Source organism: Entamoeba invadens, assembly GCF_000330505.1.
Source record: "Entamoeba invadens IP1 unplaced genomic scaffold scaff_1105074726103, whole genome shotgun sequence".
Lineage (NCBI taxonomy): Eukaryota > Evosea > Mastigamoebida > Endamoebidae > Entamoeba > Entamoeba invadens.
The window spans coordinates 749,315-767,954 of NW_004443767.1; the positions used below are offsets into that span (position 1 = coordinate 749,315).

At 36.2% G+C, this 18,640-nt stretch overlaps 7 protein-coding genes across 7 annotated transcripts; 3 read left to right on the forward strand and 4 right to left on the reverse strand.

The window, feature by feature from the left end:
• Nucleotides 1–306, reverse strand: EIN_254690 (hypothetical protein; the record flags this gene model as incomplete). The annotated part of the gene is made up of 1 exon (XM_004261828.1): nucleotides 1–306. A coding segment is annotated over one exon (306 nt), but the record flags the coding sequence as incomplete, so codon positions are not given.
• A 122-nt stretch (nucleotides 307–428) lies between these two features.
• Nucleotides 429–1,427, reverse strand: EIN_254700 (WD repeat domain phosphoinositide-interacting protein, putative; the record flags this gene model as incomplete). The annotated part of the gene is made up of 1 exon (XM_004261829.1): nucleotides 429–1,427. One exon carries the CDS (start codon nucleotides 1,425–1,427, stop codon nucleotides 429–431), a length of 999 nt encoding a protein of 332 aa, XP_004261877.1.
• A 1,399-nt stretch (nucleotides 1,428–2,826) lies between these two features.
• On the forward strand, nucleotides 2,827–5,508 carry EIN_254710 (Rho/RAC guanine nucleotide exchange factor, putative; the record flags this gene model as incomplete). Its single annotated transcript, XM_004261830.1, has 1 exon — nucleotides 2,827–5,508. One exon carries the CDS (start codon nucleotides 2,827–2,829, stop codon nucleotides 5,506–5,508), a length of 2,682 nt encoding a protein of 893 aa, XP_004261878.1.
• A 212-nt stretch (nucleotides 5,509–5,720) lies between these two features.
• On the forward strand, nucleotides 5,721–6,882 carry EIN_254720 (exodeoxyribonuclease III, putative; the record flags this gene model as incomplete). The annotated part of the gene is made up of 2 exons (XM_004261831.1): nucleotides 5,721–6,808; nucleotides 6,849–6,882. 2 exons carry the CDS (start codon nucleotides 5,721–5,723, stop codon nucleotides 6,880–6,882), a joined length of 1,122 nt encoding a protein of 373 aa, XP_004261879.1.
• A 2,953-nt stretch (nucleotides 6,883–9,835) lies between these two features.
• Nucleotides 9,836–13,450, forward strand: EIN_254730 (170 kDa surface lectin precursor, putative; the record flags this gene model as incomplete). The annotated part of the gene is made up of 1 exon (XM_004261832.1): nucleotides 9,836–13,450. One exon carries the CDS (start codon nucleotides 9,836–9,838, stop codon nucleotides 13,448–13,450), a length of 3,615 nt encoding a protein of 1,204 aa, XP_004261880.1.
• Nucleotides 13,451–13,535: 85 nt separating this feature from the next.
• Nucleotides 13,536–16,198, reverse strand: EIN_254740 (hypothetical protein; the record flags this gene model as incomplete). Its single annotated transcript, XM_004261833.1, has 2 exons — nucleotides 13,536–15,281; nucleotides 15,326–16,198. The coding sequence occupies 2 exons, from the start codon at nucleotides 16,196–16,198 to the stop codon at nucleotides 13,536–13,538; spliced, it is 2,619 nt and encodes an 872-aa protein (XP_004261881.1).
• A 387-nt stretch (nucleotides 16,199–16,585) lies between these two features.
• Nucleotides 16,586–18,571, reverse strand: EIN_254750 (hypothetical protein; the record flags this gene model as incomplete). The annotated part of the gene is made up of 1 exon (XM_004261834.1): nucleotides 16,586–18,571. The coding sequence occupies one exon, from the start codon at nucleotides 18,569–18,571 to the stop codon at nucleotides 16,586–16,588; it is 1,986 nt and encodes a 661-aa protein (XP_004261882.1).
• Nucleotides 18,572–18,640: the final 69 nt, after the last annotated feature.

Sequence of the window (18,640 nt, forward strand, 5' to 3'; positions counted from 1 at the left end):
GCTCGATCTTCTGTCCTCCGGCTTAAACACAAAGACGAAGTGCTTTTTGTCGTTCACGATTTCCATAGTTCTCTCCTCTTCAGTATACTTCAAAAGTTCTGACGTGTAACACCCGAAAATTGATCCTTCCGCTTTGATAATGATCATCACGTTCGACTTGTTCTTCACACTATTTGAGAAAGAAAATTGGGAGATATCTTGACATGTAGAGTCATAGAGTACACTATACCGTGCCTTTCCAGTCCATTTAGAAAACGTTTGAAATAAGTCCTGATAATTCTTTGTACTAGAAAGCGTGGCACCCATTAAGTATTTCAGTTCCAGAATATAGTAATTTTTCTATTAATTTACTATAAATATACTATACATGTGCATTTCAATGATATTAAAAACAATTAGTTCAATTACTTTAATATGATACTAGAACGTTAGAAGACGGAGGTACACTCCTCACTCACTATATCAGTCTTTCCTCCCTTTTTCTCGAGATGAAACCGCATCACAACACCTTCAAGAGTTATTCCAATGATATTATATTTGTCCTTGATATCGTCTTGTGAGAAGAAGACATGGGTATATATCTCAGGAGTGACGGGACTACTACAACACGAATAGACACCACCAAACCCAGGGATGATATTACTCACCCAAGACATCCGATTTTGGGCTTCAGAATCATTGGTCAATGCAAAGATATGTATAGTTCCTCTGTTACTATTAATTACTATAAATTTACTATCACAAGAGAAGGAGAGAGAATAGATGGTAGCAACACTCTTCCCTCGTCGAAACTCTTTCACTTTGTCACCCGTCTCGATCCGCCACACACGAATGAGTGTACCCTCGGAACTCGTCGTTGCAAGCAACGTCCCGTCTAGTGACAACGCCATTAATGAGATCTCATGTTTGTGGACTTCGATAGTAGTCGACGTCTCTTTCTCTAAGTCAGCGATGACGACTTTGCCCTCTTCGACGGAGGGAAATGCGACGATTTTAGTCTCCAAGTATGACACCGCGATGATACCTTTGGGGTTTGGACACGTCTTGAAGACTTCTTTGTGATTCAAATTTTTAAAGTCATAGACTAGCACTTTATTTGCGAGGACTACTATTATGATGTCTTTCCGAAACTTCGCGGAGATGATCTCCGAGTCGTGGTCTAACTCCGATATCGCTTTGTTCTGGTAATCATCCCAAATAATCAATTTTGTTGGAGGGAAGGCTGGATTCGATCCACCCCCAACAAGAAGTAATAAATTGGTCTTATATAGCAATTCAACGATCTTTAAACCACCAGAGAATGTCCGCTTGAAGCGCTCTTTAAGACGCATGTGCTCGATACCATAAACAGAAAAGCCGTCAGAAGTCCCGAGAGCAAAACACGTGTTGTCTTGATTCGATGAGATACTTAAAATCTCCTCAGTCATTAATCTGCCTTTTCAAGTCTTTTCTCTCTCTGACAATTTACTTTATGTCGAGCAGAAAAGACCGTTGTATTCAACTAAATTGGAAACATAGCACTTTAAACTATTTTTTACCATTGAAATCGGTTATTCGAAGAAATCAGTACTTTTTTAACTCAATTTATTAATACTTTGAACTGTAGAGGAATTGTTGCATTACATCGTCTTATGATTATGTACTAACTTTGTTTTTATTTGTCTTGTCTAACTCACATTATGGGGATTAAACTGTCTAATTTTACACTTGAGAAAAATTGAATTAATTATATTAATTTAATAAATTATATTTTATTAAATATCGAAATTTGGTTTTGTCTAAAAGAAGCGTTTTTCAAGAAAACGGCAGGAAAAGTGTGCGTTTTATTAGATAATAAAAGTCGGAATTTACGGGGTTAAAGTGATATTGGCATTTTAAAAGTTAATAACTCGCATAAATAAGTGTTATATTAGTTTAAAAAAGTTCATACTTTCGGGAGTTTTTTTTTTTCGTTTTGGCTATTGTAGTCAAAACGATTGGCTATTTTACTACTGTCATTTTTGGGTCGAATTTTTTCTATTTTTTTTAGAAAGTGTAGAATTGTACTATATAAAACAATAATAAAAGTAACCCTTCAAAGACTTAATAAGTTATGATTTAATAGTTTATTTGTATATAATTTTAGTTTATTTTTGAAGTAAATTAAAATAATAAAATTAATATTAAAATTATATCTAATATATATATTATATATACAGAAGGTCCATTTCCAGTCAAAACAAAACAATAAGAGACATTGAATGAAATTATTCGACCTCTATATGTTACAAAAAACAATTAAAAAAAAACTGTGCAACCAAATTCACAGATTTCCAGTTTTTTCGTTTTTTTTTTTTAAATCATATATTTCTAACCTTCTACTGTTTTTTTATTAAATAAAATCCTTCATTCCGCCAAAAGAGTTTAACACTCTCTTTCTTGATGTTGTCAAATTTTTAGACACTTTTTGAGTGTATCATCTTTTTGTAATGAAAACGAACTTCCTCTCCAGATTATGTTATTTCCAATTGCTCTTTCCACCCACCATCACTTGAATAATTATACAATAATACACTTTATTAATTAAATGTGACTATATCTTTGTCAGTCTTTTGAACTTTTTTGTCTTATATACAAACAACACTTTCATCAACCCTTCAATCCACTCAACTCAATAAAAACAACGAATACTTTTCACTTATAAAAAACAGGGATATAAAATAAGAATCTATACTTTAACTATATTATTATTATAAATGAACCTTTTTGGTATACCAAAAAAAAATCCAACCAATCGACAAGAACTTTTTTAATTTTTCGATTAAACTGGAATCCAACTCGAAACCGATGAGCATAGGCGGTACTATACCTCTCAACATCTCGTGCAAAACTCAAGAGGGGTTGAAGATGCCAATTCGAAAGCCAACGGCGACATCCACTAGTGGTCCAATTACCACTCATTCCCCACGAAGAAGAGCAGACAACAGAGCATCAATGATATTTCGTACACAATTTTCGTTGAACCAGGACGACTTTGAACCACACCGACAATCATTAATAGTCCCCTCGTCGTATGACTTGAACAGAGAAATCCATGAACCCCACGATGAAACGTTGTTTTACGACCATACAAATAAATTGTTCAGTCAACACAAACGGTCGAACCACTCAAACTTTCTTTCCGAAGAACAGATAGCGTCGGGAATGGAGGAGGTCGTCACGTCCGTCGCCGAGACCAAAAGCGATGACAAAAAGGTGTTGAAGGAGAACGTCGGGTGCACCACAAAAGTCGCTGAAAAGCAGAAGACGCACACAAAGAACAAGATCCTTGTCATGACGCCCGACGGCCAAAAGCTGTCCAAACAGAACCCCAAAACTCCGAGACTTGAAGACTTAGGCGCTATAGATTTGTCAATTAATAATTTGGATGTTTCAGACAAACACGATAAAGAACACACACTTAAAACTCCTGAAGATGTAATCGATGGGAAGAGCAAAGACGACTTCGTCGAAAAGGCTTTCAACGATGTCGTTGAGGGAAAGCTCCTCGCAAAGACTGCTACGAACACGCCAAGAGTCGTAGACGAAACAAATGGGCCGCGGCGACTTACAGCAGAGGCGTACCACGTCTCACGAGAAAAGTCTCCAACACGCGTTCAAAGTGAACGTCCGCGCAATGGGAAAGACAAAGAATTTTTGCGAGTGAAAAAAGACGACGCGCTTGACAAACGTGATGCTTCGAGTAATGAAAGGTCAAACACATCGAGTGTGTCTCTAGTAAGTGAGGATGACGACGACATGTTAGAGCGAGTTGATGGAGTGACATATACCTGGTTTGATAAGAAAGACGTTGACATCATGATATCCAGTGACGAAAATAAAGTACGAGAGTATTTAAAACGGAACCGTGTCACCGTAGGGTTTCCTATTAAAGGTTATGAGGAGTGTTTAGTCCTCGACATTCGGAATGGCGACGATAACCCAATGGAACAGATCAAAGAAATCCGCGCGATGATGCAAAAGAGGAAAGAAGAGTTCATGCAACGACATGGTGATGAGTTTCGTCTTGTCGACTTAGATAAGAACGGGAAACACTTGAGAATAATTGATGTACACCAGACAAAGACAAGTAAAGGAGTAGGAGAGGGGATAGTATCGACTGAACAAGAACTGGTTACTCAGATTGAAACGAGTGGTTTAAATATTCCAAAAAATGAGAAGAAAAGTGACGATCACGTTCAATCTCCAGATTTACAAACTGACAAACTGAGTGAAAAAGAGAACGAAAATGTGGAAAGAAACGCGTTAAATCCTTCTGAAAATGGGGATCTCCAAACACCACAAATTGACCCCCAAAGACTCCCACCAGAATTGACGGGGTTCGAAGACATCACAAAATACTTCTCTATACTCGACGACACGGAAAAGGAACAATACGAGAGATATAAAAACGTGATGACGGAGTTGTGGTTGACTGAAGAATCACATGTCCAGTCATTGGACGTTCTTTTCAAATGTTACTTGGTCCCCCTTTCTTACAGTAAGTACAGCCCAATAGTTCAAAAGATGAAAATACAAATTGGAATGCTGTACGATCTTCACTCGATATTTTATAAGAAGATAAGCCAGAGAATGAAGGCCGTTGGTAACAAAGTTGTTCCAATGGTCGCCGACTTGATGCGATACTTCTTCCACTTCGTCAAGGCGACGTGTCCATATATAGTCGAGTACAATGCTAATCTGCGGACGGTGAATGAACTAATGCATCAAAAAGGTGTGAAACACATTGTTGAAAGAAGTATAAAGCATTATAAAGAGTGTCATGAGGGTGTTGTGGTTCAACGTATTCAATCGTACTTGATCATGCCCATCCAACGAATTCCTCGATACGTTTTGTTAATCAAAGATATGTTGAAATGCGCACCACCAATCACACAAGACACAGACACACTTGTGGAGTGCTACCAAGTGATTTTGGATGTCGCCGCGTGGATTAACGAAACCAAGTTGTATGAAGAAGAGCGTGAGAAATATGGCATAGTCATTAAAGCCATTCCAGGGTTGCTTGATATGAACAAAAGTTGCCGTCGATACATTTTATCGGGAGTTTGTAAGTTCATGACAATCGAAGAAGACAATGGCGTCCGAGAGGCGTACTTCTTTTTATTTAACGACGTCTTAATTGAGACAAAAATCGATAAAATGAAGGGACAGAAAGTCAAGAAGAGCAAATTGAACAAGACCTATGCGCAAATTAATCAATACGAAACAGTCGAAGATTTTGAGGGTGATGTGTTCCAAGTACAACAAGTGTATATGATATCAGAAGACGCGATTGTGTCGTATTGCCCGAACCCATCACTGGGTCCTTCGGTATCATTTACTTCCGTTTTGTATGACGTCTCCGTCACACTTGTTTTTGGAGATGTTGTTGAGGCTAATGCATGGTTTGTGGCTATGGCATATACAATTAAGCTTGCACCACGAATTAACGAGTCGAAAATCATATACAATATCAGGAACGAATAACGCTCATGTTGATGTCATTTCATGTCAGATATATAATAATAACAGTTTTCTGTTGGTTAGTTTGTATTGTTTTCTCTCTATTCATTACTATTGAGAGAGAAGAAGAAATGCTCGACACATTATAGTTTTTTTTATCGAATTTATTTATAATCTTATTGAGAATGAGAAGGGAAAAAGACAAATCTTAAAAAGATTGAGAGAGGAATAGAGTTATGAAGAGAACAATGCGCACAAGAAAGCAAACAAAAGAAGAGGATGAAGCGAAAGATGAGAAGGAGAAAAAGATGGAAGAAGAAGAAGAGGAAGAGAAGCCAAAGAAGACACCAAAGAAGACTCGTAAGACAACGAAAAGCGCCAAAAAGGAAGTTGAGCCAGAGGAAGAGAAAGAAGAGAAGTCTGAAGAGAGTGATGAAGAGAAAGATAAGAAAGGAAAGACCACTACGAAAGCACCAAAGAAAAGTTTGAAAGAAGATCAATTGTATGACAAAGAGAAGGACAATGACGAGTATTGGGAAAACGCACACTACACTGATTATACTGCAGACTTCAAAGAAAGTGAACCAAAGCTTGAAAGTGGTGAGATGAAAATAGTTACGTTCAATGTGGCGGGGTGGAAGGCTGCAATGGGAAAGGGGCTTGAGAAGTACATTAAAAAGGAAGATCCGGACATCATCTGTTTTCAAGAGACAAAGCTTCAAGACGGTGTTGTACCGACCGTCAGTGGATACAATTCATACTTCAGCGCATCGACTGCAAAGAAGGGATATGCGGGGACGGCAATATTAACGAAGGAGAAACCAATCACCGTCACTATGAAACTTGATGGGAAGCTTAACGAGCATGGAAGAATCATTACTGCAGAGTATGAGAAGTTCTATTTAGTCAACACGTATGTGATGAATAGTGGTGTGAAGCTGGAGAATTTGAAGAAAAGAGTCGACACGTGGGACGTGAGTATGAAGAAGCACTTAATTGATTTATCGAAGAAGAAGAAAGTGATTTGGTGCGGCGATTTGAACGTTGCTTTACGGTGGATAGACGTGGCGAAACCAGCGACAAGACTGCGATGTGCGGGGTTTACTAAAGAAGAAAGAGAAAGTGCAAGTCAACTACTCGAAGAGGTCGGATTGGTCGATTCCTTCCAAGTGAAACACCCAAAGGAAAAGAACTTTTATACATTCTTCTCGTTCAGAGATAAAGCTAAAGTGTCTGGGTGGAGATTAGACTACTTCGATGTTTCTAAGGAACTTGTCGACGATATAACACAGATTTATAGAAGAAAAGAAGTGAATATCTCTGAGTTTGTTCGTTGTATTAAAAGAAAGAGAAATAACACACAGTCATGTCCCTCTTGTTATTCACATCAAAAAATAAACAAACTTTTTAGTATTCTTTTTGAAGAGTTAAAATTAATATTTACTTTTTATATTTATATTCTGTGTCAAAATGATTATTATAATTTTTTAATATTAATATTATTAACATTACTATTATTATTGTAATGCTAAAAATAAAATGTTGTGGAAATAATTTCTTATTTAACTTTAATTAAGTTATTTATTTATTATTCTATACTTATTCAAACGACAAAGAATAAATTCAATTTAGGGCATGACACTGGATTGGCGTTTTTTAGTGGATTGGTGTATAAAAGGGAAAAATAGACTGAAATATCGGGCACCAAAAAATTGAAAAAAAAATAAAATTTTGAAAAATCAGAGATCGATTTTGCCAAAAAGACTCTTATCCAAATAATATCCATTCTCTTTCACTGAAAAGATTAATGATAAACGTGTTTAGGTGATTATTGCCAAGACCGAAACATTTAAAAAAATTCGTAAAAAATAGTATTGTTTTCACGTTTTTAAACACAAGAATGTTTTTTTTATTTTTCGGGTTAATTTTTTGTTTTGTTTTTTATAGTTTATAACGGTATCAGATAAACGATCTTGTTAATGATACATAGTAATGACGAGTAATTTACACACTGATCTACAAAATGTATTCCGATATTCAAAGTATAGTTTTATGTTGGTAGTTGAATTAAAAGTATAGTAAAACAAAAAATGAAGAACTTGAAATAAAATTGGGTTATTTTTTTCAAAATTTTGGGAGATCGTCCTAAAAAGTTGATGTGGATGGATCGATTTCGGTGGATGGGTTATAACAGCCACATATGGGCTATTACTTCGGGATTGTTTGTTTATGGGATTTTTGACGTTTTTATCAAAAACCAAAAAAGATATCGGTAAAATCTGTAAATTGTTACCTAAGAAATAACACTGACTCTAATTGTATGACCGATATAAAAAACAAACAAATAAATATTTTAAAATGACTCTCGTTTTGCTCTATATTATAAACATGCTAAAAGTTAATAATGAAAATAATTTTTATTAATAATATGTTTCTGTTTGCAGATCAAATATAATTAAAAAAGATAAATTTTGGTAAATCTAACATTTACTAAATTTCTTTTTTTAATATAATTAAAAAACACAACGAAAAGCTAAGTTTTACAAAAATAAATTAACTTTATTTTTAACAATAAAATATGGATGATTGAATATGATTTGCTGAATTTGTAATTATTTTATGTTAAAACGTCAAAAATCCCATAACTCAAACATCCCGATATAATAGCTTAAATATAGCTGTTTTAACGCATCCACCGAAATCGATCCATCCACAGCAACTTTTTAGGACGATCTCCCAAAATTTTGAAAAAAATATTTCAAATTTATTTCAAGTTCTCCATTTTTTGTTTTACTATACTTTTAATTCAACTACCAACATAAAACTATACTTTGAATATCGGAATACATTTTGTAGATCAGTGTGTAAATTACTCGTCATTACTATGTATCATTAACAAGATCGTTTATCTGATACCGCTATAAAAAACAATTTAAAAAACAGTTTTGTTTTGATATTTTTAGTATGTTATTTAACGAGTTGTTTTTTTAATAAGGAGCAAATATTAACGAACAAATTTAATTGAAATCAATGTATTCAATTAAGTAAAAAATTAACGATAATATGAATAAATTAGCTTGTAAATTAAAAAAATGTTAAATTAAAAAAAATGTTAATAAAAGTATCATAATTAACATATTGAATGATAATAATAACGTAGTAATGTGGCAGATGACAACATTTGGTGATATTATTTTTTAAAAAAAATTTTTATTATTAACCTTACGAAGTGAAAACTGGATAATTTATATCCTTGATTTTTTTACTCAAAATAAGTCACTTTTTTATTTTTGTATTTGAACTAAAAAGATCTTAAATTAAGAACGGCGTGTCACAAACCAATTTAAATAATGAAAAATTGATAAAAATCGAAGCGCTCTCATGAAAATTTATGTGTATGTCTCGTAACAGCAAGTATTGACTATTTTGAACACATGGAAAATAGAAAACATTGGTCTGTAAAGACCAGTAGTTTGCGCGAAAACTAATCGATTTCGTGTTTTGAATTTATTTTTAATTATTCTAAAAATAAATATGATCTAGATAAATCTTATCCAGATTTCACCTTCCCACAAAAAAAGTTGATTCAGTTGACTTGCTAAGGTTAATTTAGAATAAATGCTTTTTTTTTAATGACAAAATTGACTTTATTTTACTAAAATATATTTGTATCCAGCAAAAAAGCGTGTATCCACTGGATGGACGCTTATCCAGTGGATAGACGTCCATCCACTAGTATGCCCTTAAAGATTTCAGTAACTTTTTAAATTGATATATTAAACTATAATAAGAAAAAAAAAGAACGTTCTAATAAAAAGATATAATAATTAAGTTTAAATATTGAAGTTTTTCCATAATTTGTTTAAAAAAAAATAGTATTATAAAATTATTATAAACTATTAATTTAAATAAATTGGTTAGCTTTTAAAAAATTTTGTAAAATTATTTGAACTTAAATAAGCAAAAAAAGTAGCTTTTTTTTACATATTTTTTCATATTTTTTCAAATACAAACAACGAAAACATTACAACCAAACACATTTTTATCAGAATGCAAATTTCAATTTTAATGTTTATTTTATATATAAAACAAATGACATTACTATAAAAAAATTCATTTCAAATATGATGCGAAAATAATGATATTTTCCACAAAAACAACAAACAATTCTTTTGAAATTTCGGATAATTGGTGAACTACATTTATTTAGTAATTTGAACTATATTATTTTGATTAATTAATAAGAAAAATCGTTAAGAAAAAGCATCTCTATAAATTACATAAACTCCTTGAAGTATTTTTTTTCATAATAAAAACGACTTAACGAACTTCAAAATTACGATTCGAAGGAATGTACCTTTTGTTTACATTAGCTTTTGGATTATTTGCATCAGCTATTAGCTTGAATGAATTCACAGGAACGGTCGATATACAAGACCCCGGCCGCATGGGGATGGGTAAAAATGCTGCCAGTTGGGTTCGAAGCTACTCACAAAAATATGAAGTGTTTTATTATCTTACAATGCAACCATGGCGACACATGGAGTGGACTACCATAGACAAGAACATGCCCGCCACAGACAATTTGAATGATATTTACACGCAAATTGTATTCAACCAAGATTATGGATATGACAAAGATGACACCACTGGCGTTAATATGTGTCGAAAGAAAATAGGCTACCCAATGCGGAAGTTTGTCATTGATTGGTCTTTAGTCCCAAGTGACACATCGCGCATAGAGAAATCTACTATTAACGGATTGACATGTTATAAATACGCTGCAAGACCACCCCTTCAAAATGTCTATTTACTTGAAAAGGTGTATAACAATAGTAATGCGTATGGAGAAGGGTATACCCCATGTCGACTCGACTTTATTGGAGGAAAGTCAATCACTTTTAGAAGTGCATCGGAATATACGCCAACCTTTGTGAATGAATTTCAGGCAAACAATATCACTAAATGCAAGAGAAGTGCAATTTATCCAATTCAAAGCGACATTGCTGTTGGGCTTATGATTAACTTGGACTCGACAAACACATTAAGAAGCTTCATGAATTCAATTGCAAGTAGTTTCATCGAACAATTCTCTTCATCGACCAAATTCTCGATATATGCCAATTCAAGGTCTGTTTATAAATCGACTAATTTACTCTCAAAGAGTGAGGCTAAGACTTTTCTGAATCAAATCACATCTTTGGCTGCATCTTCTGCAGAAGAAGGATTGAAGTACGTGTACTCCCAAATAGCGAATTTTAAAGGGAAGAATCTGGTCTTTTTAACTAAAAGTTCTTCAAGTTCGGAACAATATATTAACTCTGTGTTGAACAAAGGCACAAGTGGAAATATGAATATGACTGTGTATGTAGTGAACTACGACTCTTCAGTGGAGGAAGAATACAATTTACAGAAACTTGTTGATAAAGGAGAACACTATATTAAAATCGACTCACAGAATATGGACGGAGACATGAAGATGTTATACAATACCATTATTGCTAATATGACTGAACTTTGTGATCGAACGAAGTGCAATGGATTCTGTGATGGAGGTGCTCGATGCATTTGTCCTATGTGTTGTCACAACAAGTGTTACTACACCAAATGTGAGACATCGACTGGGACATGTGTGAAATTCCCGACTGAAGCTCCTATGTTAAAATTAAAGTGTAGTAGTTCGGATTGTTTAGGTGACTATCAATGTGATGAAGAGTTTGGGTGTGTCCTTAAAACTATTAAACCACAATGTCAAACATCAGTGAAGTGCTTGGCACCGTATTGCCAAGGCAACACATGTCTGTTCAAAGATAACTGTCAAGCAGATGCCAAGCCAAGTTCTGATGGATATTGCCATACTTATAAATGCAATCAAGGCAGTGGTGAGTGTGTTTCTAACGCTGTGACGGACTATAATAAATGTCCAACAACAAAGGGAAAGTGCCAAGAATTTTACTGTGACTCCAATGCACAATGCAAGACTCAACCTAAACAATGTGTTAAGGTGTCGCCATATCAAGAGAATCCATGTTATATTGCCACATGTGATGAGACTTCTGGGACTTGTCTCACAAAGTTGAATTGTGATTCAAATCGACCCGTTTGTGGGACTAATGGAGGAAGTTGTAAATGTAATGAAAATACTAATTATCAATGTCAATGTCAAAATGATGGGACGTGTAACACTAACGAAGTGTGTGATTTGACTGGAAGCTCTCCGGAGTGTAACGGCACATTAAATAAGTGTGGAATAACTGGTAACTTGGAATGGAAAGGATGTTACAAAACAGTGTGTAAGTATGATAGCACTAATGGCACTTATTACACGGAACAAGAGGAATATAAATGTGACACATATACTATTCCAGAAGAGTGCAAGGGGCTTGTGAAATATATTTGTAGTGGGGAAAAGGAATGTAACAGAGTCACTACAGACTCTGCCAACGAACAATGTCTTGACTGCGTCGATGGTAAAAAAGTTGATAAATGTGAAGGGAAGACGACATCACAAGGTGTGCCATTAACATGTCAAAGTGGTGAATGTAAAGAACCGCCCACTTTCAACTGTTCCGACCTCTTCAAGAATACTACAAACCCATTGAAATTATGTGAAAAGAATTATCAATGGAAGTATGAGAATGGCATCTGTTTTGTTGAAGTGATAGATCCAAGCTTAGTTCTGAACAATTGTGAATATTGTGAGTATGATAACATCTTCACTAAACCAGCCCAATACATCGAACTCAAGTGTGACGCCAAGAAGAATCCGAATGGCATTCCTTATGGATGCGACAAAGGAAAATGTGTGATAGAAGACTATGACTGCTCCAAGCACGAAGACTTCCCGACAAACTGTAAAGACATATACGATTACAAGTTAATTACAACTGGAGAGTACGACGACTATAAATGCGAGTGGAATATCAATGAAGTGAAATACAAGTCGACATGTCAGTTGTGCGATTTGACTGTTGTTGGTGGCAAGATCTATGACAAATGCGCTCTTCAGTCGACCGAAGAACTTGATGTGAAATGCAACACAATAGACGGAGAGTGTGACTATCATAGCGACTGTAAAAAGGAGAAGTGTTTCATTAAAACAAGTAGCCCAAATGGCAATTGTGACGTTGTCACCACAACTTCAATTTGTCCAGAAAACGTTCCAGAAAAAGACGGCGAAGTTGTGTGCAAAAAATCGACGTGTAGTGCAGATGGCCAGTCTTGTTCTGTTGCATACGACGACACCATTTGCGCGTCAAGCACAGCAGAAATCGGCTGTTCGTATTTGCCCGGCACTTGCAATAGAATAAGTGGATATTGCGACAAAGTAGCAATCACCGAGTGTTCACAAGGCAAAGATGCAGCGACTCGTATGTGTGACAACAAGTGCTTTGCATACAACTGCACTGAAAAATTGGTCGACAACAAACTCACACACGAGTGGATTACAATCAAAGACTATGTGGCACAAGCAGAGAGAATGTCCAACAAATGTTTGACTGCAACATGCGACGCGGTCACTGGTGAAATCATGACAGAAACTGTGACTTGTGACATAGATGCGGAGTTCCCCAACATGTCGAAATACGCCAAATTGTGTTTCTATTGTGAGTGTTCTGTAGTCTCAGAAAGTGGGTGGGTACTTGCCATGTTCAGTGATTACGAGAACAACACCTTCTCGTTAGACGCTTGTGGTAATTGCATTGTCAACGGGGAGATCCAAGATAAGACGGCAACGTGTGTTTTATACAACCAAGTCGATAACAAAGCTGCAATCGCGGCTGCCACCACTGTCGCCGCTGTTGTTGCTGCGCTCGTTATTGGCCTGGTTATCATTGGCATAACAATCAAGAAAACATACGACGTCGTCAGAAATGCCATGAAAAACACTGTCGATAACGCCGTTGTGAATCCACAATTCATTGAGAAAGACAGTAACGCTCAAAACGCAAATTTCGAGACATAATCACTTCACTTATTCAATGTTTTCCACTTGTCGTATTTTGTTTCCTTTTGTGACATTGATAACACAACCAAATGAAATAATAAACTTAAAAAATAGTTTGCAGACATTCAGGGCATATCACTTTCATTCCCACTTTCTTGCCGTTTTGCCCAATAAATTTGTCAATGTACTCCGCTGCCAAATTCACTGTTTTGTCGTCTGGATGTTTGGCTTTTAAATCAGTAATTCCACGTTTGAGTGCGTCGACAGTGAACGAGTGTAAACACGGACACCACACGACGACTGTTTGGACATTGTCAACAAACTTTTTTGTCGCACTCACTGGGATTTTCATTGATGGAGATAAGTTGACAACCAAATCAGCCTCGAGCTCTGCTTCGATGTGGATAAGAACATTCTTCTTCTTAAAGAACTCGACGTTCATCTTTGTGAGGAGTTCCGGTGAAGTTTTTAATAACAGAGAACTGTACAACGGCGGATTCTGGAACGTCAAGTTGAGGAAGTAAGTTGACACAAAAATTGTGTTATTTTTAAATTGCGAGGTCATGACGTCGTTGAAAATGGTATCGTTGATGTTGTACTTCTCAGACAAATTCAAGAAGGTATCAAATAAAACTGTTTGATCATCCAACGCCAAAAAGTGTGAGAATGACATGATAAGTAAAATAATCTCATCTTTATTCTCAAACCGCTCGATGTTCTGGACTAAGATTTCAATCGCGGCCTCGTACTGCTCGTACATCAACAAACACGCAGACGCGGCAAAATAGTTTTCTTTGTTCATGAAAAACTCAAAAACTTCGCCAAAGTCTGCCTTGACGTGAAGAAACATATTGTCCAAAAACTCCGAACACACTTTGTAATTTCTGTGTAACGTTTCATCGTTTTGCTTGAATAAGATAATCGCGTTGATCATCCGGAGTTCAAACTCAATGCCATCATTACCAAGACAAATGCAGTTATACAACGTTCCCGGCTCGACTATTTTCAGACACTTATTCAAATCCGTCTCGTCAAGTTTTTCGACTAAATTCCGAAGCATCGTTACAAAAAGAAAATTTGGCTCTTTCTCGATTGCAGTTACAAGCAACTCGAACTGTTTGTGTTCTGAAAGTAAAGTAAATATTGGTGGTGTGCTACAAATCGAAACAGCACACTTGGGATTCGCTTTTGTTGCGCTGTCAATCCAATCGATCTCCGGAATGATTGCAAAGCTTCGTACAAAGCCGCAATACAAGTCAACTGACCGTCTTTTCCCAACTTTGAGTATCTCTGAGATGTATCGCCTATCTCTCAACAACTTCAACACACCAAAGTAATCGTCGTAATAATCGTTCGTTTGGATGAACTTAACAAAATTGTTGTCGACGTCTTCAAAAAAACGATATGATTTGGCCGCAAATATTTTGAATATGTTATTTGCCATCTCCGCGTTGTTTGCTGGCTGTTTGGTAACAAAATCAATTAACTTATTCCAACAATTTTCGTCCGCATCTTCCCGAATAATTCTCATAAAAATCGATTCGTACAATTTGGGGTAAAACGGCAACAGCTCCAACGCCGTTGTGATATTCATCTTTTTCGATACCCTTAAAAAGAATGATGGTGGTATCCCAAAACACTGAATGAACGGTTTCAGTAAAATCCACTTGCTTTTCTCACTCGACAGAAATTTGATTTGTAACATTTCCTCCACCGACATGGTCGCATCAACCCTAAATACATGGTCTGTCGAACACACAAACATCCCATCCAAATACTTGAGTGATTCCGTTGTTTTAATGTATGAAGAGAACGATGGGTTTGGTGCAAGCGTCAGTATCTTTTCATTCTACTCATCACTTTGGTTTTATCGCCAAGAAAAACAACACAAACTGGAATCTCGAGTTCCTGGAACATCACCGGGTCTCTCTTAAGAAACGAAGAAGTGATGAACGCTTTAATAAACAGTCTTTCAATATGATCTCGAACCTCTTTGTTTACAATAAACAACATTTCGTTTGTATGAAAAAACGATATTGGGTTAACATCGATCTTCCCCAAGTCGAATGTATATGAGTGGACATACCTATCCGTATCCACCGTATACGTGTTCACCTCCTTTTCCCTCTCGTTGTAACACACAATTTCGTTCCCATTAATTTGTACTTGATTACTCAGTTCTATCAGTGTGGGCACAAAGGTGTTGTTCACATCAAAAATGCTTTTATTTTGTTTCTGCAAAACCAAGTGCATCACCTCCTTCTCCTCGTTGTGTTGTGCAACGACAATCAGCTGAAACCCAATTGCCGTCTTCACAATTTTCAGATCAGTAATTGGTGTCGAGACTATTCGGATCGATTTCACACACGCACAACTACTCAACTCGATAAATGTGATCATCCCTGTGGCCAATCCTACAATGAGGTATTCGCCCCTCATTGATTTCCAAAAAACGGCAGCAGTGATCCTTTGTGTTGCGGGTTTAATGATCTTCACTCCTTCATCCGTGTAAACTCTTTCTGAGTCCAACAGAAAAAGCATTTGTCCTTCATCGCGTTGAATGTAAATGATACTGTTAAATAGTCCAAATTTCTTGCGAAGGTCGACAACCCGTTGTTGGTCTTCCTCGTGAACCAACTCGTATATTTTTTCAGTTCCACTCTTTGTCAGTTCAAGAACAGAACGAGAGTGAGGCTGAAAACACCAATCGACTATCTCTCCACGGACCGGCGCTGAGTGAATTAACTGAAGGGAAAAATATTGCATTGCTTTTATAGTTCTTCGTTCCAAACTGATTGTCACTTTGGTATTGAGATTTCCAAAAAGAGGATTTTCGTTCATTTTTTTCTTTGTTCGTTTCGATTGACATTATTCCGTTAATAAAAACCAAATTGTTTTTTTAATCACATTTTGTAGTAAAAATACTATATAACAACCATTTTATTGCATTATTTGAAACATTGAAAAAAATAAAAAAATAGAAAAGGCTTTCAAAATCTTCTTCTTGTTTTTTCTTTTTTTTATTTGACCAAATCAAAACCATATGTTAATAAGTAAAACAGCTATAATTTATAGTTTCAACAAAAATAAAAAAAATGAGAAGCTGTCAAATAGAACTCATGTTTATCACGTTGTCATATTTTCACCTTAAGATTAAGACATGTCGGAATGAGAGGGAAAAAGAGAGGAGAATGTTGTAGTTTTGTGACGGAAGTATTCAACTCCGATCGCCTTCGAGTCATTGAAATACAAAACAAAGTCGATGTCATCGAGGTATTTCCTTATTTCCTCAATTTCGCTTGAAATTTTCTCTAACATTGAGTCTTGCATACGGTCCATTTTGTCCACCAACGCAAATGGCACAGAAAATTCTTTCAACTCACTGAACGCCACTTTATGAGTTTGGAGCAAGATGTACCGAAGCACCATCACGTCACACAAGAACTGGACAGCGAAGTCTGCTCCATACACCTTTAAGTAATCTTCGTATCGCTTAAGAAGTACGCTAATGACTTGAGAGTGAATGTACAACGCCATAATTGCGCCGATGTCTCCCAAACAAGACGCAACCAAATGCATCTTGTTATAGAACCTGTCAGTAATGTATGACAACCCGTTCACAGTATAATAGAATGAGTCGCGGAACTCGACCTTCTTCCAGATGATATTCTTGACGGGGGAGTATCCCATGGTCTCCATTCCGGCTTCGCGTAAGAATGGTATCCGCAGATTGGTTAAAATCGTATCGAAGAAATACTGCCCACTCTTAACACAGAGATTTGTCAACGCTTCACGTACCGTTGTAAACACATTCTTCGTGTAATCCTTAAGAGTGGTCGATTCTTTCAAAACCCTCCAACAACATTGGTGGAGCAAACAACTGTACCCTAGAAACACCATCAAGTTGTCTTTAAAAACACTTGGCGAGTTCTTAGACTTCTCCATCTCGGTGCTCATCGTGAACAACTCCTCAATGATCGAGTCACTCCATTTGACAAAACCAACAGCAAATACTTCGTCGCGTTTCTTTTCCAATTCAAACACCAGTGTTTTTGCGCTCCCGTCTTCGTTATAGACTTCGTTCAGCTCTACCTCGATTTTCTGGAAACACTCCTCAAATTTCAAAAAGAAAGAGTCAACAGAGCTCTTGTTAACAAAAGCTGAACTGAGTTCGTTTTGTCCAACCATCACGCCATTTTCAAAGAACAAATTGTTCATGTTGACTTTGGTCTTAATAGTATTGTTTGGGAGTGTGTTGTGCGACGTGAAAATGTCAAAGAGCTTCATCCAGAGCTCTTTCAAAACGGCATTCATCCTCCGATTAATTGGAATGAAAAACATCGAGTCGAATATTAAGTCCTCTTCTTTGCGATTTACTTTAATTTCGTGCAAAGTCACGCCAATCGTTTTCACGTCTTTTACCGTCTCCAACTTAGATATACTCCCGTTGATCAAATCACCAACGTCATTCAATACACTTCGCTTCCATTGTAACAGCAGGTTTTCGGTATTCTCATTGAACGAAATGAACACGTCTTCAGAAGACGAGTACGTTGAGTTGAACAAAATTTGCATTTTACCTTCAAAATCGGGAGTGAAGTATTTTCTAATGAATTGGTACGTATCAATAATGTAGTTGTACACCACCTGAAGGTCGTTATTCTCTTTCAAGTAACTCTCCACCCAACTCTTACGCTCTGCCAAAATCAAGTGGAAGATGTCGTTCAATTTACTGTGCGTGTGATGCGCGAAGACCACAAAACATTCGACGACCAAATCTTCTTTCATAGAGAGTACAGCCCCATCAAAGTTCCTTTTTATTGCGTCTATGATGACGTTTTCTGTCGATGAAAGTATTCTCATTCGTTTTGACAAATAGTTTTTATATCGTTTGTTCAACATCAACACGTCTTTCAGGGCAAAGGTATCAATAAAGCACTTTGACGCCTCCAGGAATTTGTTGTCTTCCAAATAGTTTGAGACAGTCTCGTGGACCATTAAAAAGTCGAGAAATTGCGACTTTGCGTTCTTTGGTTTTTCTGGCACGACTTCTTGTTTTGGAAGAGTTAGTTTAGCCAACGACGATTTCACAAGTTGGAGTTGATTTGTTAAAAAGTGTGATATGTCAGCCAACTTCATAACGTTCTCCGAAGTGCTTAAAAGTGTTTGGTAATTATCTCTATTATGTTATTACATTTTAAAGTTACA